Raw genomic sequence first — 26,407 nt, forward strand, 5'->3', positions numbered from 1 at the left:
AATTTGGCTACACAGGCAACAAGAAACAACTGACTGAATATGTGTTTGTTGGGAATTCGTGGAGAAAATTACCCACGCACAACGTTTACAAATCCCCCTGGGCTCAGGTGCTCGTGGTGTCACCTTTTATGAGTCATTCTCAGGGAAGTGTATATGAGTGAGCCATTCATTTCCAAGTGTGTTTCCAAAAGCTACACCTGCTGATGAGCATCAGATGTAACTATTTAGATAAAAATCTAAATATATCAAGAATTTAGTCCTGTTTCCCATTAGACCAGAAAAGGGTTTAGTACTCACACTGTGGCCTGAATGGAAATCTGGACAGAATGGGTGGAAGCTGGTTTATCCCCGTCCCTCTTCCACTCACGGTCAGCAAATTACTGAAATGATTTAACTTGGGAGGGTGGGATTGTATTGAAAATGAAGCCGCATTGTTGCTCTAAATAAAAGCATCTGGCTAATGTTGTCGTATGTATAGAGCTGCAACTAATGATTATTTTCATTAGGGATTAAACTGCTAATTATCTTCTTGAATAATTAATGAATCATTGGTTTATGTGTTGTAAAGGAATGTTTTCTGAGTAGTCAAAAATGGTTTAAGTTGAGTTAAACAATTCAGGTTGAACTGAATGGCCCATTTACATTAAGTCAATAAAGAATAAAACACTATTTTATTAAATTAGGACAACGTGAAACAAGTGATTTGCTCCACCTTCAGAAAATAGTTTGTCCTGAGGCAAAACATACAGGCTTAAGTGAAATTATTTACATTGAGTCTATGTCAGGTATTTCATGTGATTCTTTAGTTTAAACAATGTTTTACTTTTATATAGTCAAAAATTCCCATCATAATTTAATAAATACCAATGTCGTGTCAATTCTGTGATCTAAAATGATTTGCTGACCTTGGAAACAGAGGTTGACAAACCACCAATACGTCCATTTAGTTGTTCTGGAGCTTTTGATCATATCACCTGATACTCCTCAAGCAGATGGAGCCGCCCCGTTGTTATGAAATTGTAGAAAATTTGTAGTAAATTTCATTTTTATCAGCACTTTAAGGAATTATCATCCACATAGTTTTATTATTTTATTATTTAGTCTTTCTTTGTTTTTTCATCATACAAAAAAAACATTGTTACAAACAGATAATCAAAGCATCAGATGTGTAGAGCAGTGGTTCTCAACCTGGGGTCCTTCAGGAGGGTTCCCAGAAATATGTGGAATATTTTATCTATTATTTAATTGACTAAAAGTTAAGATTATTCTGTTCATAGTCTTCACACGCTTCACTGTTAAGCTGCCAATCTATAGTACACACAGTTAGGAGTAACAAAATCTAATCAGACGAGGATCCCTGAGACTACATAGAGTCAGAGTCTGTGTCCTGATGTGTATTAATCCGGATCCTTGATACTAAATAGGTTGAGAACCACTGATGTTGAGAGTAGCTGAAGCTAGTTTACAGCCCACATCCCAGGTTAGACTTTTAAATCGAGAGTAAATAAAACAGAATAAAAACAACAGGACAGATAAAAAGTTTACCATCACAAAGACAAAAAACCAGAACTCTGGAATAAATTGATTGACTAATGGATCAACTTCTTTTAGTTGTAGTATATATTAAATTGGTGAGAGTAGCATTTGGTCGGGTCGTCCCGGTGGCCCAGTGATCAACATGCATACCAGACACTGTCCTGTACTGTTGCTCAGTTCCCAGTTACATGTTTTTCCCCACTCTCTGCCTCTCCTTGTTTCCTGTCACAGTTTCAATCGTCCATTGTTGGTTAAAGGCCCTAAAAAATGCCCCAAAATAAAAACTTTGAAAGCCCATCTGGTTTACTTGTCAAACAGATACATGTGAAGACAGATTTCCTCTTTCAAATGTGCGTAACTATCACTGCCAGAACAGAGTCAGAGTGGTAGCTGCTGGCTGCTTGTGTGAGAGTGTGAGACGAACCCTCGAGGCCCCATGCAGCAAAATACAGGAATGTACGCTGATGTGGGAGGATTTTATTTTCTTGTGTGTTACAACATGATTTACTGGCTTAACACAGGTTACTTAAGTGTTGAAGATGTGGATCAGAGATACAATTAAAATACGGGCTGAAATCAAAATGAAGCTGTTCTTTATTTAGTCTAAAAGAAACTCTGTGAGCTCCATGGAAACTTCTGCTCCGTGTCACCTTTTTAACCTCTGTACCATCTGTTTTAGGATTCGTATTGGATGGTTTGTGTTAAGATGGTTGCAGCTTTTTGGTCACGCTGTCGGCTGTGAACTTTCTACTTTGGTGGAAAAATCTCATCAACCGTTGGATGGATTTTCATCAAATACAATATTCATTGTCCTGTGAGGATCAACATGTTTGGTTTTCCCTTAAGATCTGTATGTACACATGGCATGAAAAAACATCTGTATATATGTGTGATATTCCCATTAGTCTATTTATATTAACAACATTTTTTTTTATAGTTATATATAATATATAGACACCTTATTAGTTTAAATAAAATGTGTATTTTTGTTATTTTTTGTTATTTTTTATGCAAGACTCCTTGAATTAGACTTTTTTAATTTCCTGTTAACAAATAGATCTTATCATGACTGTGATTAGATGATTATGATGTCTCTGGTCATTGTTCTAGATACAGTACATCCCTCATTTCCTTACGATTGCCTGAGGAGGGCCTTTAAACGAGCATGAGGTTTACATTTTTGTTTTTTAGCGAAAATGTCTTGACATCTGGTGGATACGTTACCAACTATTTGATGGCAGTGGTGACAAGTAACTAAGTACATTTAGTCAAGTATGGAACTTAAGTGCACTTTTAAAGGTAGGCTACTTTATTTGAGCATTTCCATCTCCTGCCACTTTATACTTTTTACTCCACTACATTTATCTTACAGCTTTAGTTACTAGCTACTTTGCAGATTCTGATTATGGTATTAATGCAAAAATATAATGAACAAATAAATAAAACTTGATTAAGTTACCTGGCAGTATATTATTCAAAAGTTAGTTCCACTTTTACCAGCTGCAACATTCAATAATAAAGTATATATTTTATCTAAAAAGGACACTTTGACTTTGTCCTGATAATACTTCTACTTATAAAAAGAGTGTATTATTCACTCCTTGTATAGTAAAAGAATGAATACCTCTCTTCTTCCACCACTGGATTACCAGGAACATCTAGTGCCACCATAAGGTCAACACTGTTCATTCCTTCTTTATTCTCTGGCTTAGTTTTCTTTTTCTATCCCTCTTTTCTTTATATCTTTGCTGTCTGTCTTTCTTAGCCTACTTTGTGGCAAGCCTGAACTCGGCAGTAGAAAGCAGGGCATACTCCACATTCCTAAGGAGAGTGTCTGAGAGACAAACTGCTCTGACAGGCGGAAGAAGTAAAGTCTCTCTCTCTCACACACACACACACACACACACAGAAAGTCAGCTCTGAAGAACCCACAGTAACGATGTGTACATGCACGTACTCTCTCAGTGTGTACAGTTATTTTAAAGACTTGAGAGGATCAATGTTCTTGCAGTGTACAGAGGATGTGGGAAACGCCCGTAACAAGCACAGAAGTACTTATATATGACATCACTTTGCCTGACTCACAGCTGGGGGATAGTCACCGCATCAAAATGCCAGGTCGCAGTAAAAAAAAAAATAATAAAACCCCGGCTGGAACAAGATCCGCAAGAAACCGGCCGCCATATTGGATCACTAGACACATTTCATTCGCTGAAGCAACGGGAGCTTTGAGCCAAAATGTCCGCGCAACATGCGCAGTGACATTCGCCCTTTCCGTCGCTCTAAGCCACGCCCCTTCACCCTCTCGATGCACGCCGCGGTAGCCAATAACATTAGGGCGCCTAGCGGAGTGACAGCGATATTGACCAATCAGAGGCGTGGATTCTGACAGAAGGGGCGGGAGGAAGGGCGGGTCTACGGGGCCTTTAGGGTGTCGCCGTGGTGGCTCCCATTCGAAGGCGACGGCGGTCGTCTGTGTTTCTGTCCTGAAATCTGTCCGGATAAAAGCGAAATAAACTCCCGACGGACACTGAACTTTACACACTTTAACGTCTTTGGTTTTTACAACTCGTTCTCGGTCGGGCTTTGTGGACGGGCTCTGGCATGACGGAGTGTGTGTGTGTGTGCCGAGAATTTGAATCAGCTTCGCCGTTAGTTTGAAGAAAGAGAGAGAAGGGCGAAGAAAAACAGATGAGAGAGAGAGAAAGAGAGAGGGAGAGGGGAGCCATTTTGTCCCGACTGTGTGGGAGAAGAGAAAGAGTGGAAAAGAGGATTCACAACGGGAGGAGATCCTATTTTCTTAGCTTTGTGTTGTCGTGCTGTAAAGGTGGGGGGGGCTCTGGAGATATAACCTTACGGACACATCTACGGCGGCTCGGTAGCTCTTTTTGTCGGGTGGTATTTTAGCCAACTAGCTCGCCGAAGCTAATCAACAAATCCCAGATTGTTAACTGTGAACAGCCCAAGAGAAGCGGGGCAGTCGGTCCGGTTGGCCACGGAGCTGGATTTAGACTTCACACAGGAGTGCTTTAGTTGATCTGCTGTGGGGTTATTATTATTTTTTTTTTTTTCTCTCTCTCTCGGGGTTTATCTTCTGGCTGTTTTTCAATGGCGAAGAAGACGTACGACTTGCTGTTCAAGCTGCTTCTGATCGGAGACTCGGGCGTGGGGAAGACCTGTGTGCTGTTCCGCTTCTCCGACGACGCCTTCAACACAACCTTCATCTCCACTATAGGTAAGACACGTTACTGGACGGTGTGTTGTTATGGGGGTCGTAGTCGAGGAGAGGGGGGGCAGTTTCTGACAGCTGGGGGTGACTTCGCCCTGACTCTCCCTGCAGCTGGATGTCGGTAGCTCATATCTGCTTAGCCTGTGTGCTACCAGCGTGCACCAGGCCTAACACACTGCTGCGGCTTCGTTGAGCTGAGAAACTCCTGTTTCAGATGGCCGTGGCTTTAATAATGAATATGATTCACATTTAGGTTTTATCCCTCCAGCAGTGGCAGGTTTGACCGGTTTATGTGCCAGAGGAAATGCTGTCATGTCACTTGACCCAGTGGCTGGTGAGCTAACGAGGCTAGCACTGTGTAAGGGCCGTGCTGCTGTTATAAAAGCAGTAAAAAACAAAACGGACTCCCCCGTATATCTGACAGGCCTTTACATCTAAACACTGTCGTTTATAGCTGTGTGCATGTGTTTCTGCCACGAGTTATACTTTTTTTATTTTTTATTTTTTAAGTAAAATATCTTTGGGTCTTTGTTTAAAATGATACATGCCGCACAAGTAAAGCCCCTCAGAAGCAGTGTTCAGATACTAAATCTGAAAGTAAATAATATAAAAGAACTCAAGTAAAAGTGACTGTAAGTGCAGGAGGATCGTTAATGTACTTCGTGTTAAAAGGAAACGTCCTAATGGTTCAAAATGGCTCGGTTTAGATTTTTAATGCGTATATTTTTGCTGGTCTATTACTGCTACAATAATGTGTAAGCAACATCTTAATGGCCTGTAGCTGGTGGAGGTGGAGCTGTTTAAACTACTTAAGATACTGGCACTTGTCTCAGAATAATGGATCATATTTTGTAAGAAGTTAGTGGTTTGGTATGTGAAATCTGAATCTGCGAAGGAGCTGGTGACTTTAGCTGTAAAATGACTAATGGAGTAAAAAGTACCAGTGGAAGTGCCTCTGACTTGTTTATAACTACCTATGTAAATGTAGGTAGTTACTTTCCACGGCTGCTCCCACAGACAATTCATCATGGTGGCATCATCGGCTTTTTCCCCCCCTCTGACCCTCTACGCATGTGTCCCAACATCACGCTCACATGAGTCAAGTGTCAAACTATGTCAAATCCCTGCACAGCCCGAGTGAAGGCTCCATTTACGCCTGTTGCTTAAGATCGGTGCTTAGTAATAATGTAACATTAGACGTGTTTTGCAGAACCACATGTAGCTGACGGTTTGCAGTGCCCAGGAATTATATCTGTAATCTTTTGATGGAGCTTGAGTTTCAAGCCCTAGCTTTTCGTAACTTTTAAGCGTTGGCTGCTCCTCTTTACTGTGTGTGTAAGAACGAGGCATCCATAATGGGCGACGGTGTTCCCAGTGGCATCCAGGTTAGATTAGATAAGGTACACCAATGAACAATGGCTCTGTTGCAAAACTTGCTGTCCCGTGTGTTTATGTTTATGCCTCGGTTTGCCTTGTAATCCGCCCATAACGTTTGTGTTGTATTATGTATTGTATTGAATGTGAAACTGAGGTACGGTAACAACTGGTGTCTGCCTTATTTGAGTCAAAGCCACTTAATCAGAGCTCTGTTAGTTCAGCCAGTTCGAGGGAAGGCTGTGAGATGATGGACTGACAGGTTCTTCAGCAGTCAGAGACCAGCAGTGACCTTTGTTTCTTGCAGGGGTGCTTTCCCTGCCAACTTGGGTAGCAAGTCGAGTATTTCAATCTAAGCTTTTGCAGCAACTGCAGGTGATATTTTTTCTCTACCTTATTGAAAACCTTAGAATAACCTGTTTCACATGAAGGATAATGTGATTGATCCCGCTGTAGCCATTGTGTAGGTGTCCATATTGTAAACATGCTCTGTTGTTGTCTCATTTATCCCAAAATATGGGGAAACATAGGGCCAACGTTTATATGAATTAACAAGTTATTTTAGGCTTTAAGATGATCAGACACAAGAATGATCATAGTGCTTGAACTGAAACTGTCCACAACAGTCACTGCTCACGTGTGGTGGTCCCACCTCAGTTTCTCTACAACACGACTGGTGGTAAATGAGGATGTACTAAAATGGCACAGACCAAAGTCATTTTATTCATCTTATGTTAAATGTTTTCACTGATTCCCCTTTAAGAGCCGTCTCCTTTTTTAAAAACTACAGCTCTCAGCTCTTCTTTGTTCTACATCTGTATTAAAAACAAAGCAGCATGCAATGTGATAAACTGTAAAAAGTTAAGAATATGGAGAACACGGTCTGTCAGCACATCATTTAATTAGGACTTGTAGTTGTCAAGGACTTCTGATTGTTAATATACAGTAAATATATGAAATTATCCTCATTAGAATAATGTTTTTTTGTATATAACATGTCAGAAGAAAGGTAAACATATTCTATAGGTGACGTCTTCAGATGGTTTGTTTTGTCTGACCAATAGCTCAGAACCCAAAGATAGTTAGTTTACATTAGACAAAGAACCAAGCAGCCAAATAGTCCATGAACTGAGAAAGCTGGAACCAGGTAATATTTCAATGACGTGAACCAATTACAGATGTGATTTGATAAAAATGAACACAAGCCTCTAAGTATGCAACCATCTACTTTTGCTTCTGTTGTTATATGATTGGTGGTTTCTTCTTTTTACCCAGTATTCTGTTGGCTACGATGCTAATCTTCTGGCTTACAGTTGTATTTAAGTTTAGTGGATGCAACAAACTACTTAAGTAAACACATAACACTCCAGGTACAGCCGCTGATGTCTGACAGGAACAGAAGAAACAGCAGAACCAGGACATGTGAAACAGGAGTGTGTTCTTCCTCTGACACAGTGCTCATACCTTTTGGAGACACTTTGCACAGCTGCTTCTCAAAATACCCCCACTGGAAAACCCCCCTCTCTCACCAGTCACTGCTCCTCATTTCCAATCTCTCTCTGCCCTTCCTCCTTCATATATTACAGTTTATGCATATTAAGAGTGCTGAATATGCATGATGTTGCAATCTAAAATCTCTTTCCACAAGACCTCATGAATTGTGCATGGAAACTGGCGATGGCTACAGTGGAATTCATACTTGTGGAAGGAATGGTTCCTCAGGGATTAAAACAAAAGCCGGCCATAAACTACGTACTCCCTTTTTTTTTTTTTTTTTAGATGTCAAATTCAACGTTTGGCTGTCTTTGAAAGTGTCATTATCTTCTGCTAAAGTGCCCATTTTTCCACTGATTGCACAATGCACATATTTTCTTGACAACTTGCCAGTGCACCTCACCAGGAAGAAAAACACACAGATTCACTCAGTGTTTTCACTCCCTGTCAGGAAAAGACAAATATGAAGTCCTCCCCGCTCAGTCTGATTTCTTCAGGACACAACTTTAAGTAATGGTTGTGGAGAATCGCATTATCCCCAATATTTATTTGACACGCCTTTAGCTTCTGTTTGTATCGGCGTCGATGTGAATATCAACTTAGGCGCAGTACGCTGTGTGTCCTCTGCAGAACCTTTTTCATCTCCTTCTCCTTTTTGTTTCTAGCTATAACTATATCTTTCTGTCCCTCCTGCCCTCCCTCTCTCTGGGGAGTGCATATTATTTAGTGAGTCACACATTGGCAGCCAGTCCCTTCATTATTCTATGGGCCTGCCCCACCTAGAGCACAGCTGTTTCTTGGACTTTTTTAACCAACCACAATTTCTGACCAAAGCTGAGCTGACAGCTCACGATTTAACTGGAAAACACCACTTCTTGTCTTGTTTCAGTCACTTCTTTTTAAAACTGGCCTCCCCAAAGGTTTCATGATTATGACAGTGATGATTATCTTGGTTACTCTTTTAAATATTGTGAACACGATTATTCATTAGGATTGTTTGTGTTTTTTTTACTTTTTGCTGCACGTAGAAGCTGTTAAACGTCTACATTTTCTAGACTTGCAAACCGTCTTTGTCCTATATGATAGAACATTTAAGATTTTAGGCTTTTAGACGGTTGGTTGGAAAAAAACAAGCAATTTGAGTGCGTCCCTGGGAAACTGTGATGGGCATATTTTGGTATTCTTGCATTTTAATAGACAAAAAAGATGAATTGTTTCATCAAGAAAAGAATCGGCGGATTAATTCATAATGAAAATAATAGTTAGTGGTACTCCTAGTTTAGTTTGTAAAATTTCAAATGCCAGTGATAAATGGACATCAGAATTTTTAAAACCCAAGGTTACCTATTCAGGCATCTCGTTTTGTGTCACCACACAAAGATATTCAGTTTCTATTGATGTAAAACAGAGAAAAGCAGTAAATAACAATCACATTGTATGAGCTGCAACCAGAGAATATATGGCATTTGTGGATAAACTAGTCAACTCATCATTTCAGCCTCATAATATGTCATTAGCTTGTAGTTTTGCCATACCAGAAATCTTAACTTCTGATCCAGCGTGAGTCAGTTCACCACTAGACCCATCGCCAGAAGTGTTTATTAATTAGCGTGAGCACTTAAAAAGAACAGATTTATAAAGATAACGAGTATAAGATAGAATGAGACAGTTGGCCAACAACGCCTTGATGGCAGTTCACCTCCTGAAAGAAAGCGCAGCAGTGTGTACTTGTATTATAAATAATTAAATCCAAAGCCCAACCAAGATGGAAACTGAAATAAGTCTTCATTGACAAACATGCACACGTAGGAAAAACTGTGTGCTCTCCCACCACAGCCTGTCCTCTCACGCCACCATCAGTCCAAATGCTCCAACCAAAAAAAAACCCTCAAGACTTCAAATATGCATAATGTCATGTTTGTAACGAGCTGCATTTAAGCACCGGTTTATCAGTAACCAGGTTATTGCAGTGCATGTAAACATGTTGTCAGTTTTCTTACCTTAACCTGGTTTGTGTATGTGTGTAAAGCCATTGTTCGCCAGCTGCTGATCCCCACAGCTGTCTGCTGATAGGCTCAAGCTCTGGGCATGACACTGCAGAATCAGGAAGAGATAATGTTATTGTCTCTCTAATGGAAGCACTTGTCACTCACTTTCCATTTCCTCCTTCCCAAATGTCTTTCTTTGGCTCTTTCTGATTCTCTATTGTCGATATCTCGCCTTTCCTCGCTGGGTTTCTATTTCTCTGTTTGCATCAGAACCACAAGTCTCTGTTTGTAAGCCTCAATTTCTCCATTCCTCTCCGTCTCACTGTCAGTGTCTCACATGCTAGTCGTTCATTTATCTTTTGATAGACGTGTAACTCTGATCTGTTTTTCCTTGTTATACAGGAATAGACTTCAAGATCAAAACAGTTGAATTACAAGGAAAGAAGATCAAACTACAGATCTGGTGAGTCAATGTACTGTTTTGAGACGTGACCTTTTTAGTTTGTTGTTTTAGTTTGTTTTTTAGTTTTGTTCTGTAGGTGGAGGAGTACAGGGCTGCAGAATTCACCAACATTGTGAGACTCGTCTTCTCGTTCAGCCTCTTCTGTTTGCGCCTTACATCATAGTGAAACATCTGTTTGACATACCTCCCTCAAGCCCAGAAATATGCTAGAACAGGAAATGGTCATCGGCCCGTCAGGAGGTCTGCTGCAGGGTTATCATTGTCCACAAAAGCGGACTTTCCCCAACTGAAATGACTCGATTTTTAACCTTCTCTTCTGCAGATATGATGAAACATGAATACTGGACTTTGGTTGATTGGAAGGGTTTAATAAGGTTGCAAATAAGGCTCCAACAATTAATCTTCCAAATATTTAGTCCTTTTTATTATAGTATTATATTACTATTTAATAGACCTTTTTTACAGCACCCACTTATAAAATAGTAGGGTAAACACAATGATTCTGATTAAGGCTCCATTACATTTAGTGTAGCAGAGCAGTGAGCCAACTTAACCTTAATTAGTGTCATTGGTAACACCTGTGTTTACCCTACTATTTTATGTCAGAGTGGCTTCTGGGAAAAAGGTCTATTGTTTTATTATTTGGTGTAACTGGATGTGTTGGGTTTTGTCCAAACAGCAGTCCAAAATCCCAAAGATATTCACTTTACTGTTATATAAGACGGACTAAAACAGGAAATATTAAAAAAACAATATTTTAGAGGCTGGAACCAGCAAAGTTTTTTCATATATTTACTTTGTAAAATATCCTAAAGCTGCCTATTAGCAACGTATTTTTGGTGTAAGCTTGCAGGAGGAAACAGGAGTCAAAGGAAAAGGTTTGTTTGGAAAATATCTCCAAAGTTGAGATTGAATGATTCTCAGTTAGTTGTGTTTTTATCATTTATTCAAGCTGCAGTGTGTGCGTCAATACACTGAAGCTGTGAATGAAATACACATATATTTATAGTACTGAATACTAGTCACGTTTATCAAGATGCAGTGAACGTTTCAGCAGACAGATGTGTTCATTTAAGGCTCATTGTTCAGGCTAATTGATTAATCATTCATTTCTATCCAAAAATGCCCGACAAAATGAGCCGATTTCTCAAATGTGAATATTTGCTGATTTGTCTGGATTTTGGACTGTTTGTTAGACAAAACAGTTTTTAAATTTATATGTCAACTTGGGCTCTGGGAAATTGTAATGGGCACTTTGGACTGTTTTCGGATAAATAATTAAATGATAAAATAATCGAGGAATATAATCACTGCAACCCATGATGTGTTGTCAAAGGTTAAAGGCATTATGGGGAGTTTTAACAAACTGTGACACAGTGTTTGTCTTGGTATGTTTTCATCTCTGTAACCTCAGAGAAAGCACAGGAAGGACACATTAGAAATATGTCAAAAATGTTCCAGTCTTTTGATATTGGAGAAGTGCCTGACTATCATGGTTCTGTAATTCTCTGTAAGTTTGTAAAAGTTATAATAAATGCTCTTCTCTAAAAATCTCTAACTTCTGTAACTTGTACATATTAAAAAATTCTAAAGGGACGTGTCTAACTAAATCTAAATGGCAAAATAAAAGGATTGTCCAGCTCATGTGAAACTCATAATGATTTAGATCTGAAACTTGATCACACTTGGCCCGATACTGTCCATTAAACCTCTTCAGTGGCTCTATTTCAGTCTCAGTCCCCATCACATTCTCTCCTCTTCCTGTCCCAGCACATCATGTCTGGACTTAATCTTCACTACACAGCCTGGGCACCCAGAGATGTGGTCATGCTCACCAGACTCAACAAAATCTAACTTTTGCACAGCCAGCTATCATTTTAAATGTCATAGTGAAACGACTATTGTAGGAGTAGGTTTGATTTGCTCATGTGAGCCTGGGGCTGCTGGGCTCTTCTCTTTTTTTTTCCTGTATCAGCAGTAGATAGATGTTGGCAGGGTTTCCCCAGATAAGAAAATGTCATAGTTAAGATGCATGCTAGTGCAGACGTGTGAGGGGACATGGTTCGTGTGTGTGTGTGTGTCTCTGTGTGTGTCTCTGTGTGTGGTTCAACTCGACTTGTACTGCTTACCAGGTTCCTCAGGTATTGTAAAAGTTTAAAAATAAAGTAGTTCCTCTGTGTGAGATGAGTTTGGGATGATTGGATGCTTTTTCAGCTCTGAGTTATTATTGCGCTAATGGCGCATTAAATATTTTAAGGCTTTTTATCGGCCTCTTTTGGTGATTAAAGGAATTACATTACAATGTCTGACAGATCTCTGACACACCCTTTCATGATGTGTTGCTGATATGTGTTGTGGTTTGCAGTCATGGGAGTGGGAAATCTCTGCATCTTGTGAAGTAATTGTTGAGTCACTGAGGGATATAATACAAGAAAGCAGTGAATACAATATAATGTGTGTGTGTGTGTGTGTGTGTAGGGACACAGCGGGCCAGGAACGGTTCCACACCATCACCACCTCCTACTACAGAGGAGCCATGGGCATCATGCTGGTCTACGACATCACCAATGCCAAGAGCTTCGAAAACATCAGCAAATGGCTGCGCAACATTGACGAGGTACAACACTAACACTCTCTCTCTCTCTCTCCATATCATGATGTGTATTTACGTTGCTGGGTGAAATCTTATCAGGGTTTTTTTTTTGTGGTTTTGGAGAGTTAAGTGTTGGCACTCCTTTTTTATTGTTACCTCTTTGGCAGAGTGACTTACGTCCTTGCTAACCAGCTGGTTGATCCGTGTTCAGTGAGCGGTGTAGCAGCTTGTGTCTCAGCCTGTGAGATGAGCCAGATGTCTGTATACATCTGTAGGAGAACCAGGGTTCCTTGAATACCAGTGGGACCAGAAGTTAAACACCAGACGATGACAAAGACATGACTCTGTTTGAAACTGGGTTTCAGCAGGAAGGGGAGGTGTGTCTGGAATAACAGCTACTACACTCAATAGGTGTGACAGCTAATTGCCCAGTAACAGTAATTATGTTAATGGCCTAGACAATGTTGATGTGTCAGATTACACATCAACACACTGACAGCATTATATAAACAATCTTAGTTCTTCATAACATTAACCAGGAAGATTATATATCTACGTATACCAAATTATTGTTTACAGACAGCAGGAAGTACAAATTATATATCTCCATATTCCAGTGTTGTTGCATACTGTCCACAAATGGTCTTTCTTTTCATGTGGTGTGTCCACCTTAAGTCCAAAATGTTTCATCTCCATATTTAACATAATACAGGAATGAGTCACTTGCTTACTCTCAAAGTGTTCTGTGTTTTGTATATATAAACAGCATATTTAAGTCAATGTGAAAATGAGGTTACACAGTCTGTGAGTACTGTATGAGGATCTCTGAGGACCAGTGTGTCCTTCTGTGATTTGTCATAATGGATATAAGGCCATAAGGGCAATGATGTTTAGCCCAATGCAGACAGTATCCAGTGACATTGGTTTCCAAGCCTGATATTTCAACATGATTAGCTGATTATCAGATAAATAAGACAAGCTGTCTGTAACATATGATTTGTCCTGCTGCTCACCCCTGTTCTTTTGTTTTGTACCTTTACAGTGGCTTTTATATTATTGTCACTATTTACCTCAGTAGTGATTATTCTGTTATTTGAGTAATCTTCTGGGATCCATTCTAGATCCTGGGTGCAACAATACTTAATGGTATTACAACACATGATCGGTATAAAGGTGTTGCGCATTAAATGAAGCGGATTGGGCGAGACGGCGAGGAATTTATTGCAGTTTTTCTCACCCTCGCTTTTAAAGAACTTTAAGTCCGGTCAAGGAAAGGAAACACAATGCATTTCCTGCTAACTAAGAACGTGGCCTTGCTCTTGTTGCACTTTAATGTGTGAAACCTTGTTATTGCCTCCTGGGAAAGCTAATAGGATGCAGAGGTTTCTGCTACTTGGAGAGTAATATGAATACAGTTGAGATCAGTGGTTCCCAACCTTTTTTGACTTGTAACCCCTTTAGAAAAAAAGTGTTATCTACTTGCCTTTTGACCAAAGAGTGTTTTTTGTTTTATTGTAGAGCTGCAACGATTAGTCAGCCAGCAGAAAATAAACTATTTTGATCATCATTTTGACTTAAAATGTGTCTCAATAGCTCCTCAAATGTCAAGATTTAAGTCAGTTAATCAATTGAGCAATTATTTCTACAGTATATTATTATTTCTTAAGCAAAAATGCCCAAATTCTCTTATATTTTTGTTTTATATCATTCAAGATTGATGGGGCATTTTTCACTGTTGTCTCACATTTTGTCGATTGATCATGATAGAAGTTGTTAAATAGATTGATAATAAAAACAAAAAACTATCCAGCAGATAATGATAATGATGATAATAGTAATAATAATAATAATACATGTTTTAGAAGTCTAAAACATTATATTGTGTAATATAAATATGCTTTTAATCATATTTTGACCATTCAGATTTCCCCTTGAGGGTCTTGTGGGACAGATCTATTGGTTGGCTTGTGGTATCTTGTCCACATTGCAACAGTGATATTGAAATCCAAGATGAAGCTGCGTTTAATGTCGCTCATATGAAAAAGTAATCTAATCATCAAACTCTTCTTTATCTTTTTCAGCATGCAAATGAGGACGTCGAAAGGATGCTGCTAGGCAACAAGTGTGACATGGAGGACAAGAGGGTCGTACCAAAAGCCAAGGGGGAGCAGGTGAGATGGTGCAGTCCACTGCAGCTATAAGCAACCGTCCGTCATCAGGGTCCTGCGTGTTGATTGGCTGATTTACTACTGCCACTCAGTTCATAGACCTGAATCTAGAAACACTTCTGTTCATTTAGTCCCCTGATCACATTTCAGTCCCATCTTCACTTGGACTGTTTGCCATGGACTCATTCTACACTGGAGGTAGCAGAAAAACAGCAGAGAATCTCCCAATGTCTGTCGCATAATTTTATAGAGAGTGGGGTAAAAACAAGGTATTAGAACTAGTAAAAATGTGTCTGGAAGCTTCTTGAATTTACTTAAACTATAAACTAAAACAGTGTTAGTTATAGAACGTGCAGTAAGCTGCTGTTTGTCTTTGCATGCCATAAAGGCTTACTTCTACTATAACAACTCAGTGACTGCTCAAACAACCGTTTATTGGGACATAAGCCATCTCAAAAATAACAAAGGAAGCTTTTATATTCTATATTTTGAACTCCATTTTATACATTGCATATGCAAGGTTTCTCTCTAAAACGTAGCTGCTGCAGTGTGAAAGCTCAGAATATTTTGTTTTTAAAAATAAATGATTGAATTGAATTTGCTACAGTAAGAATCTTACTGTAAATGTTTGTTTACTTAATGAATATGGGTCTCCAGACAAATTCCAGACCTGCTTTGGGGTTATCACTGGCCACATTTAAGTTCCCTCCCTGTGTATTGAACTCGCTGCTCAACTGTGTGATTATTTCTGATTTGCTGAAGAGCTGATAACAAAAATATTTTGGGTCAACTTGCCTCAGAAATTCTCACATGTTCTCTTGGGGGTTTAAAACTCGCTGCATTCACGCTCAAACAAAATACTGCATTGTTTACGAGTATGAAAAATGGATAAATTGGTGTAACTGAGATATTGTTGCAGCTTGCGTTGGGTGTTTATACCTGAAATAAAAGCGATGGCTTTGTTGTCAGGACATAATCTTTACAGACCATAATTCAAACTGTATATAGGCAGTAAAAGGCAGTGTAATTTGTGGTGAATGGGTCTGGTTGTGCAGTAACGGTTGCAGGAGAACAATAAAACAACTGCACCTCCTGCAGCGCTGCTTACACAGCACGGTGACTGCTTGATCTGAGAGTTCATAAAAACCACAACATGTCCATATCACCGAGGAGATACGGTTTCCTTTTTTATAAACAATCTTGTCAGCAGTGCTCACTTCAAACTGCGTCTGAGTAAAGACTGACGACTACGCTACTAAAAATATAAGACCACTACTGTGGGCTTATACACGCCAATGGTCATTTCACAGTGTGTACCAGATAGTGAGTAGACGTTGAAATGTCAGGACACATTGAGTTTCTAGACACACGCTTGTACCTTCTCATTATTCTTGTGAAGTACGCTAAACAAAGCCTGAAGGTATGCAAGAAACTAGTGAGGTTGTGCCATTTTAAAAAGCAGGATTTGTCATTAAAATGTAAATCACTCATACAAAATATAGTCCTATGACAACCCAAGATGGCGTCACATACCAGTACAATGTCTGTGGTGTGAATTTACACAAACATGCAACATGTCTGACACAAAATGGGGTCTACAGATCCAGGTTTCAGCACCAGGATTCAAATTTCCAAAGACTAAAGAGAAGCATGTGATCCCTGCTGTTTGAGACAGTCGGTCTGAATTCAATGTCAAATGTGCCAGATCTCTGAAGTATTTTAGCAGGATTTCCTTCCTTTACTCTCATGTGATTGCACTGTTTCTTTGAGGGGAGGGACCGGGCGACTCCTGCATCTGGTGACGCCGCTCACTCTACACGCCCTCTGTTAGTATATCGAGTTTCGTCACTTGATGAAATCTCCAGGATATATTTCAGCCCGAGCAGAGATCGAATGAATCCAGTGAAAACATCTGTTTTGGGTCTGCAGAGCCTTTTAAGAGCTCCTGCTCATTGTACCAGTGGAAACTAGCAGCGACTAGTCCGTCTGCAGATTTAGCAACATCAGATACAGATCTGCTTACTCATACACACACCTACCTGACCTGAATGGAAGTGTGTGTGTGTGTGTGTGTGCTTGAGATGGTAACGCCAGTGATACCTGATCTCTGTTCTGCACAGAGGATCAGCCACTTTATTTTTGGACGAGACCTTCTTTCATCGTTCTAACTCGCCCTGTTTTCTTCTCCACAGATTGCGAGGGAGCACGGCATTAGGTTTTTTGAAACGAGTGCTAAGGCCAACATCAACATCGAGAAGGCTTTCCTCACGTTAGCAGAAGACATCCTGAGAAAGGTGTGTGTGTGTGCTTTGAACATCTGTGTGATATAGTGTGTGTTCAGTACAGTATTTGTACCACTTTTACAGAACCAACATGAATACTTTTATTTGACTGGTTGATATTTGCTGGAATTGCGGAATTACAGGAACATCAGTTTTTTTTATAGTGGTATTATTAATATAGTTTATTTGTATTTATTATATTAGAATAATATATTATTTATAATATATTCAATGACATTCTTCCCACTTTAAATGGATAAACAAGTTCCTGAGGTGGTGTAGCCACTGCTGTTATTAACCTTAAACATCTACAACTATTACATTTTTTCAATACATTTTATTTGTATAGCGTCAAATAACAGATAACAGAAGGACTTTTTGAACAGAGCAGATCTAGACGGTACTACTTAAAAAAATTATTGACAGAGACCCGAACAGTTCCCGCCACGAGCAAGCACTCGGTGTCAGTGGCAAGGAAATACGTCCTTTTAATGGTTCAACATTGTAGCCTTTTAAATGTTTAAAAGTAAAGTTTCCTTTGAAGATAGAGCAGACGGTGTCCTCTTACAACAGTTAGCAAAGCTTTCTTCCTAAAGTCAATGAAATATAGTCCATTTAAAAAATGTTAAAGCATCGGCACACGTCCGTATTGCAAACATCCAATTGTTTTCCATTCCACTGTGGCATCTTTAACGGCCCTGCACTGCTTAAATGTGACACTCAGACAGTCAATTAAACTGGAACACAGTCTCAGTACACCTGAGGGGAATTCTCTTGTGTTTAATGAGATGTTTTTTGTCTTTTTCTTCCGTCTGCGTTTGTGTTTTCTGCGACAGACGCCTGTAAAAGAGCCCAACAGTGAAAACGTCGACATCAGCAGTGGAAGTGGAGTCACAGGCTGGAAGAGCAAGTGCTGCAGTTGAACAACTCCTCTTGTTTCACTCACACTAACGCACACAGACACACACAGACACACATACAAACACATATTCTCTCTCTCTCTCTCTAAATGCTAACTCTAACTCTCTCGCTCTCTAACCTGTCTCATGAGTTTTCTTGCACACTGACACTCTCTGTCTGTCTCTTTATCAGAGTAAAACAATAAACCACTTCACGTGTCTAATCCCCCCTCCTCCCCCCCACCCCACCCCACCATATTCTTCCACTCTCCATCTGATGATCATTTTTATTTCTGATAAAAAGAGAAATCCAGTCACGTTTCTTGTCATTTGTTTTAAAAGTTGTAAAAAAAAGATTTAAAAAAAATGAGAAAAGACAAGCTCATATTTTTAATATTTCCTTTGCCTGAGCTCACCTGGTTGGACACCCTCACCTACCCTTAACTCCCCCCCTTCCCCACTTTCCCCACTCACCCACAGCACTCACCTTCAGTCAGAGGAAATCAAAATAAAAGAGAAAATCAAACAAAAAATGACAAATGTAGGATTAACATTTTGTACACTTAGTGGGGTTTCTGTTGTCTAACCGTATTTGGTCATTTACAATTTGTTACCAAGTGACAGAGGCGTGGCTAGCTCCTTTTGTATGTGGGGGTTTATTTTGTCCTGTGCCTTATATGGAAGACAGGGGCGGGGCTGTGTGGTGGGCGGAGCCACATCCACCCAATGAAATTACAGTTTAATATTCTGTTGGTTCAGGCTCTCATCACGAGGAAGCCGAACTTGAAGCAGACGCGTTTGAATTTCTCCTCCAGCCAAGAGAACGGCATTATACAGTATGTCCTGTTTATTGATGTTTTATTTTTATCTGTATGATTTATTTTACTTTTGTTTTATTTCTTTTTCCTTATTTGGGTTGATTTTTTTTTTTTTGATTTTTTTTTTTTTTGTTCCTGCATGCAGATTTCTTTGGGTTGGAAGCGTTTCTGTAACGTTGTGTAACGTTTGCCACTGGGTAACTGTGGGCGGGAGGTACAGAAGTTCTCTTTGGAAATTCAAACAGTTTTGCAGATCCATTAAAAATAAGCTTGTTTAAGTTAACTTGTTTGTCCTCAATGATGTACTGTGTTGTAGTTTCATGTCTCCTTTCATGTCAGATCTTATAAACTGTCCCGTGTTTCCATCAGCTTCACATCGACTAGATTTCTAACATGGAAAGACCTGAAGAGGAGGCCAAGAAAAGCTAAAAAGTGTGATCCTGGGCTCAGTTTTAGACACTTCCTACCTTGTATGAACACCAACTCTTGACTTCAGAGCTTAGTTATATTAATGAAGGCCTTTCCTCTACTTGACTCTATTTCAGAGCATGTTGGAAGCTGGTGGAGCCTCTTTATTTCAGCCTTAGTCCTCCTCTTGTAAGTCAGTGCGAGGAATCTTAGTGAGAGTTCGGTCACGCTCACAAATATTTGCTCAGTCTCTCATTTGACTTACAAATTAAAGAATGTGTGTCCGATTTGTGGTGTGATGTAAGGCGTACTCCTGCCGATATTCAGCTCAAAGTTCACATTTGTTGACATGTTTGACCTGCAGAGTAGACTGACTCATGTCCAGCGATTAAGTCTTTCTCCCAGCAGACATTTTGACTCGTCATAGGTGGAGAAGCAGATGTAACGTTAATGATTAAGTGTCTGAGTGAGCCATAGCTCATAGTGCTGTAGAATGCAGCCTGTATTAATGTCATTAATTACAACTGTGCTTGTCCGGCCTGATAATTGGACTGAAATGCCTTTTTGTTTAGTTATGTAAAGCGTGCTGCGACGCTGGCCGTTACTACACAGGCCGAGTTAGTCCCCGCAGCTCGGGCTTTCATCACTGGCAGCATTATTTCCCTGATTTGTGCCACATCATGAGTGAAGTTCTCCTCACTAAACTTCATTTGACTACGGAGTCTGTTGTCAGTGATACAGTGGAAACTGAGAAAGTTATTGATACGGTGAAAATGGGATCAGCAGTGTGGACAGCCACTGATATAAACTATAAACAATGTTTTCAGACAAAATGTTTGTTTTGTTTTAAATTTAGAGTTTAGGGTAGGATTAACAGCTGATTGAAGGCAAACTATAAGAAAAAAGTCCCATGACAGGAACTGTGCTGTGCTGTTAAGGCAAAAATCAACTGCATGTCCAACAAATTCTGCCTCAGGAAATAAGACTTTTCTGTACTTTAACAATAGAAAAAAAATGAAATAATTTCCTCCAGATTTGCGTGCAGACTAAATCCCTTCATGTCTGATTGTGGTATTGGATGCTTAAGTTCTGCTGTTGCATTTCACAGCTGGAATAAAGGAGCTACTTCAGGCTGGAGAAGAAGAAAAAACAAATATGTGGATAATGGGATAATAATGGAAAATGTCTGTTTATTATTTGCTAAAAGGGTCTTTGGCACTGGGACACCAGAGTGTGGAGGTGTCCATTATAGGTCTCAGTTGTCTGGCGCCCTCTGGTGGCGGCAGCTTTAAACTCATCACACCAGACTCATTTATATCTGACTGACGAGATTAAACTGTGCTGTCGAATCTATCTGCAGTAGGCCACTTACTTTATTTCCATAATTGCTTTTATCTGTATGGAGATTTTATTACTGCGGATGTTTGAATTATATCATTAAGTTGCTAATTACAGTATAAGAGAGAGAGTCCTTTATTAAACAGCCCTTTTACATGGAACAAATGTAAATATTATATGGTAACTATGTAGTGGAAATGGGACATTTAAAGGTTAACTAAGGCTCTCTGCATCCCAGTTTATTTAATACCAGAGCTTCTAAACATACTGATATATCAACATTTGACTGCAATGATTAAACCCACCAGATTAAATTCAACTGCACAAGTAAACACACTAATGAAATGTAATGCTGCCTTTTATTAACTATTGTAAATGTTTTATTTAACAAGTATGTTAATTATTTAGAGACAGGACAGTCTGGTATGTTCTAAATGATGTTTGTTTTGTTCAACTTTTAGGTTTCAGCTCCAAAATATGTAAACACTGCACTTATAGATATTTAGTGTTACTTTACCTTTTACCTGACAAAACCCTAATTGAGTGTTAAATGGTTTGTCAATGAATCAATCAAAACAAAACAGTTTGACAGAAAACTGAAATTATGAATCTTCCCAGCTTTTCATTTGAGGGTTTTCTGCTTTATATAATATATATTTGGATTTTGGTTTAACAAAAAAAAGACATTTAAAGATCATCTTGGGCTTCAGTGAACTGCGTGGGCATTATTCGGCAGATTAATTGATACTGAAAATAACTGTTCTTCAGCTCTAATCTAAATCACCAGTCCAGTAGTTTCCTATCTGATGATGATATAAAAAGTTGGTGTGCAAGTGAAACGTTTTGTTCTTTACATTCTTTATTTATCACCCTCTTCCCTGTACCCAACCTCCCAGAGCAACAATGTACACAAAAATAAAATTCTCTCACTTACAATGAAAACACAAAACCAGTGCAGGATGCCAGTGGTCACCATTAAGTCCATAACTACATTCAGAGATCTTTTCCTAAACACAAAGTAAAGTACAGCGGGTTACAAAATCAGCAAGATCTGTGACGGAGAGCAGTTCTCTCCACCATCGTGAGTCCATCAATCCAGTTCTTCTTCACAATCAGCACAGAAGCACGAAACAAATGACAGGAAATAAGAAAAACCACTTAAGGAACTGGGCTGTTAAGCTTTAAGCCTCTCCCAGATCAGACACAATGTAGTGTACTATAGATGATGTGGTTAGGTACCTAAAAGCAGAGGCAATTCTGGTTCATAGTGAGATAACGCCACAAAATGTCATGGTCATGTGATCATTAACTTGGGTAACTGCAAACAAATAGTAAAAACCCAACTATTTAGTGCTTTGGTTGAGAGACGAGCATGAAGTCTGCAGCTATACAAAAAGAATGAACTGTATTCAGTCCTGTGGATTAGTGTCGTAGGTGTTTTGGGGGTATGAGAGACAGAAAAGCACACGACATATTGACAGGAGGCAGCAGCAGGGGACACTGACGAGGGCCTGCCCTAAAGGAAAAAATAAATCAGCTGACAGGGAAGAGAAAAATATTTACATCAACTGTATACAACTTAATTTATAAATACATTTTAGGTATAAATTAGAAAAATAAAACAACAACCTACTGTAGTTCAATCAGCTACTGCTACTCTCATTTTAAACTGCCAGTCTGATTATTAACCCTCTTTATATTTGGTGAAAGATAACAAAAAAGGCACAGCAATGAATAATTAGAGCAATTTATCCCTGCAAATTTCTACGAGTCACTAAATCCCATTGCAACAGACATTAAAATATAAATTAAGACGATTTTTTTTTTTTTTTTTTAACCAATAAATGTAATTCCAACAACAAAAATTCCCACACTCAAACAGCATCTACACTAGAATCACCAGTTACAATTTTCTTAAATAAGTTAAGGCTTTAAGGGGGTTTGCGATAAGTCGTCAAAGAGAGCACCCTGATTTAGTTTTTCTGCTTTCTGTTCTTTCAGGCAGCAAACGGTAAAGGAATAGTTCCACATTTTGAGGAGGAAAACTAAAATCTCATTTGCTTTCTTGCAGAGAGTTCGAGGATTCGACTCTCTCAGGTCTGTAGGTAACAAAATCCAGCTGCCAGCACCTCTGAAGCTCACCGATTAACATGCTGTATCCGTACAATGAGTGTAAAGAAACACCTCCTTTCACGAGGCGCTATGATCTGGACTACTTCTTGACTGAGGCGTGTCGTCGTCAGCGTGAGGTTGCCAGGCAGCCAGCAATTACTTGTTACCTAGTGAGCGTTAAAGGTACTAGTAGGCGGGTTGTTACCTTCGGCCATGGACGAGCTACAATCCAGCCTTCCTGTCAAGAAAGCGAATGAGTGCGTTTTCTCCCCAGAATGCCGAACAACATCTGTAACTTGTAGTGTGAACATCTGGTTCCTAAATCAAAGTCTGTTAGTGTGACTGTGTGCTGCAGTGTTCTGACAAACACTTTCCTGTGCTCGAGGATTTAAATGTTGTACCGTCGCAATCCCCTTCACACACACACACAACACACACACAACACCCACACACCACTCACACAACCGTTATCGTACAAGCGGCTCAACTCGGCAGGTCGCTACATCGCCTAGACCACGGTCTCGGCCCTGGGTACGCCGCTGAGCTTACTGGCGGCTCCTGCGCCGGGCCCTCGCCGTCCGCCTCGTCCCCGTTGTAACTCTCGTACTCGATGGGTTTGGGGCAGCTGTACGGGTGGCCGTTGTCGTCGAAGAAGCGGCGGAAGGTGAACTCGTAAAAGGCGTGCTCGGGGTGTTTGCCGTTGCGGAACCAGCAGTTGAGGGTGTCGTTGAGGTTGTCCTCGCCGTCGCTGTCGCTGCTCCACAGTTTGTCCGGGTCCACGGGGTCGAAGTTGGAGGTGTCCGTGGAGTGTGCGATGGTGGGGATGTAGGGCGCCACCTGCTGCCGCTGGTCGCTGGAGAAGTCGATGGTCTTGAAGAAAGGATGAGCTTTGATCTCGTCCGCTCCGTTCTTGCCGAGGCGGTCCTCGGGGCCGCGGCACAATTTGACTATGAGATCCGACGCCTCGGGGCTGAGCTTGGCTTGCGGGGGAATGTGCAGCATGCTCTTCCAGTTTATCACCTGATTTCAACAGAAGAGAAAACATTAACAAACAATGAGCTCCGCAGATGCAAAATATTTCACTGCAGGTGCTTCACATACCTTCAGCTGCGTCTCCAGGGGTGTGGTCGCCAAGAAAGGAGGCTGCCCAACAACCATCTCATACAAGATCACACCAACGCTCCACCAATCACAGAGCTGGGTGTAACCTGGAGAAGATTAGAGACATCAATCACACTGCAACAACAACTCTGGAAAGTTTACAGTCAGTTTTTAAATGAAGAAGTGTGTTAGCTTTTGGTGCTCCGTTTCTTTTTCAGGTTTCAGTTCAAAGCGCAAATACAGACCGCTGGCAGCAGCCTCCACATTAAATACAGTTTATTAGAAATCCATGGCCTTTATTATCATACATAAAAAGGTTTCCAGTTTCCAACATTCATTAATTGATAATATAAATAATACTAAGACTGCTCTTCTGTAGACTTTTACTATCAATGCTACTGATTAAAAAAAGTACAATATAAGTGAAACATATACTGTAGTTGTGGTCCACAGTACCTGTTCGGAGCAGTACTTCTGGTGCTATGTAGTTGGGCGTCCCCACCAGTGAATGTGCCAAACAGCGCTGGTGCTGCCGGGCCTTCCTCCTCTCCAGAGGCTTCAGACGGTCCGTACAGCGGCAGTTGGCTGGGTCTTCCCATTCCTTACTGAAGTCCATGCTGTCCTGCCTCACATGGTCCCCTGGAAAGAGACCGACAGCAAAGCTCATTATTACTTTGTTCATTATTATTCAGCTGTGGTTTTATGAATGAAAATAGCAGGTGTACATTTAAAATTATATATGACTTCTTCAAAGCCAGGTATTTGAGCAACTAGCAACTTTATAACAGCAAGTTGACGACATTAAATGACTTGTAAACTTTTTGAACATGGCCTTCATCAATTTAGTACAAACCATAAAACAGTATCAGTATTTCTATTATTATATTATTATTATATTATTATTATAAGGATAATCCAAGTGCTAAAAACATTAGTTAATCTGATAGTCGACTACTTCAATGTAACTGGACGCAAATTCACCCAAATATAACTCAAAATAAGTAATTTAGTTTAATTAATTTATTATTAAACTATTAATTAATAGTTTAATTAATAAAGAAAAGAACTGGGAAACGTATTAATAATGGAAATGGTCGTTAATAGCAGCCATTTGTTTGAGCTAATGGCTTTTATTTGAGTATGTACTGTCGAGAAGAGACCCACCACTCTGGTAATACTTGGAGTCGTGTGTCCAGCGGAAGCCGGTGCAAAGGCCGAAGTCGGTGAGCTTTATGTGTCCGTCTCGGTCTATGAGGATGTTATCGGGCTTGATGTCTCGGTGGATGAAGCCCATCTTGTGGACGCTCTCCACAGCACAGGTGAGCTCCGCGATGTAGAACTGGGCCAGCTCTTCTTTGAAGATGCCGAGCCGGATGAGAAGGCTCATCATGTCCCCTCCAGGGATGTACTCCATGACAAAGTACAGGTTGTCCTTGTCTTGGAAAGAGTAGTAGAGACGCACCACCCACTCGTTGTCGGCCTCAGCCAGGATGTCCCTCTCAGCCTTGACGTGGGCCACTTGGTTTCGTAGCAGCACGTCCTTCTTACGGAGCGTTTTCATGGCGTACAGCGCTCCCGTGTCCTCCTTCCTGGCCAAGCACACCTCTCCGAAGGCTCCGATGCCGAGGGTCTTGATGCGTTTGAACATGGATTTATCCATCTTGGCCCGCTTCAGGCGGATGTAGTTGGACTCTTTCTGACAGAGCATCATACGCATCTGCTCCTGAGCTTCTGAAGACAAACCCACCTGAGCACAGAACAGAGTGAGGAGTGATTTAATGTTAAAATGGCTCCAAATAAACACACACACACACACACACACACACACGTAGTCCTGGTTAAATATAAACTGGCATTCAAGGGAATCAGCCGAAGGAAACCAGTGCAAAATGCATTTTAAATGATCTATAAATGCAAACAGTCTTTATTGTGTTATCAACACTTGAGTCCAGAACACAAATGCTCGAGCAGTGAGGTGGACTTTGAGTGACATGCATTCCCTTCAGCCACAACATGCTGCATGAAGTCCATTTAACACACTACAGACTCAACACAAGCTTACTTAAACAAACTGATGGGTGTGGACAACTGTGTGTGTCATGACTGCAGAGATACCTTTACCTTTTCAGGTCAGCTGTTAGTGACAGCGAGGAGAGAAAGGAAGAGAAAGAACAGCTAAGAACAAAGAATTAAACAGCATGAAAAACATCTGAGAGGCGGATAATACAGCGACGACGAGAAGAGAACAAAGTTCAGAAAGAGCGACAGGATTTCTTTAAAGAGTGAAATAGGTTTGTGTAGAACTTGTGTGAAGGTTGTGGATGTTCTCACCCTTTGCATCTCGCTTTCCAGCTGCTTCCTCCTCCGAATCCTCATCTGGTGGTTCTTCAGGATGTTCTCCACGTGTTGCTCCATGAAGAACTTGAAGGCCTGGGGGGAGTACAGAGCGACTCTTCCGGACTCCCCTCGCCGCTCTTCGTCTCTCTTGTTCCGGCGGACAGGAACAGGCGACGTCGTGATTTGCTTCTTCTCTTTCTCTGTCGCCGCGGCGCTTTCGGCCGTTTCTGTCGTCTTCTCTCGGGAACCGTCGCCGCCGCCGCCGCT

General features: G+C 40.4%; 2 protein-coding genes across 2 annotated transcripts in view; one reads left to right on the forward strand and one right to left on the reverse strand.

Annotated features, from left to right (window-relative positions):
- Positions 1-3,966: 3,966 nt before the first annotated feature.
- rab10 (RAB10, member RAS oncogene family) lies at positions 3,967-19,127 on the forward strand. The gene is made up of 6 exons (XM_035678295.1): positions 3,967-4,771; positions 10,024-10,084; positions 12,563-12,701; positions 14,759-14,848; positions 17,038-17,139; positions 17,964-19,127. The coding sequence occupies exons 1-6, from the start codon at positions 4,645-4,647 to the stop codon at positions 18,048-18,050; spliced, it is 606 nt and encodes a 201-aa protein (XP_035534188.1). The 5' UTR covers positions 3,967-4,644; the 3' UTR covers positions 18,051-19,127.
- Positions 19,128-23,169: 4,042 nt separating this feature from the next.
- lats1 (large tumor suppressor kinase 1) overlaps positions 23,170-26,407 on the reverse strand; it is a 7,032-nt gene continuing 3,794 nt past the window's right edge. Inside the window, 6 exon segments of the mRNA XM_035679133.1 lie at positions 23,170-23,235; positions 23,237-23,722; positions 23,804-23,910; positions 24,260-24,442; positions 24,968-25,550; positions 26,135-26,407. Of these exon segments, the coding sequence (XP_035535026.1) occupies positions 23,170-23,235; positions 23,237-23,722; positions 23,804-23,910; positions 24,260-24,442; positions 24,968-25,550; positions 26,135-26,407 (1,698 nt within the window).

The sequence above is a fragment of the Morone saxatilis genome, unplaced genomic scaffold (genome assembly GCF_004916995.1).
Source record: "Morone saxatilis isolate NCDOM2014 unplaced genomic scaffold, NCSU_SB_2.0 Contig7, whole genome shotgun sequence".
In the NCBI taxonomy this organism is placed as follows: domain Eukaryota; kingdom Metazoa; phylum Chordata; class Actinopteri; family Moronidae; genus Morone; species Morone saxatilis.

Bases quoted from the DNA above. Each gene is read 5' to 3' on its own strand.
- rab10 (XM_035678295.1), top strand. From the start codon at position 4,645: ATGGCGAAGAAGACGTACGACTTGCTGTTCAAGCTGCTTCTGATCGGA. The intron at 4,772-10,023 runs GTAAGACACGTT...CTTGTTATACAG, and splicing joins AACCTTCATCTCCACTATAG to GAATAGACTTCAAGATCAAA. The intron at 14,849-17,037 runs GTGAGATGGTGC...TCTTCTCCACAG, and splicing joins CAAAAGCCAAGGGGGAGCAG to ATTGCGAGGGAGCACGGCAT.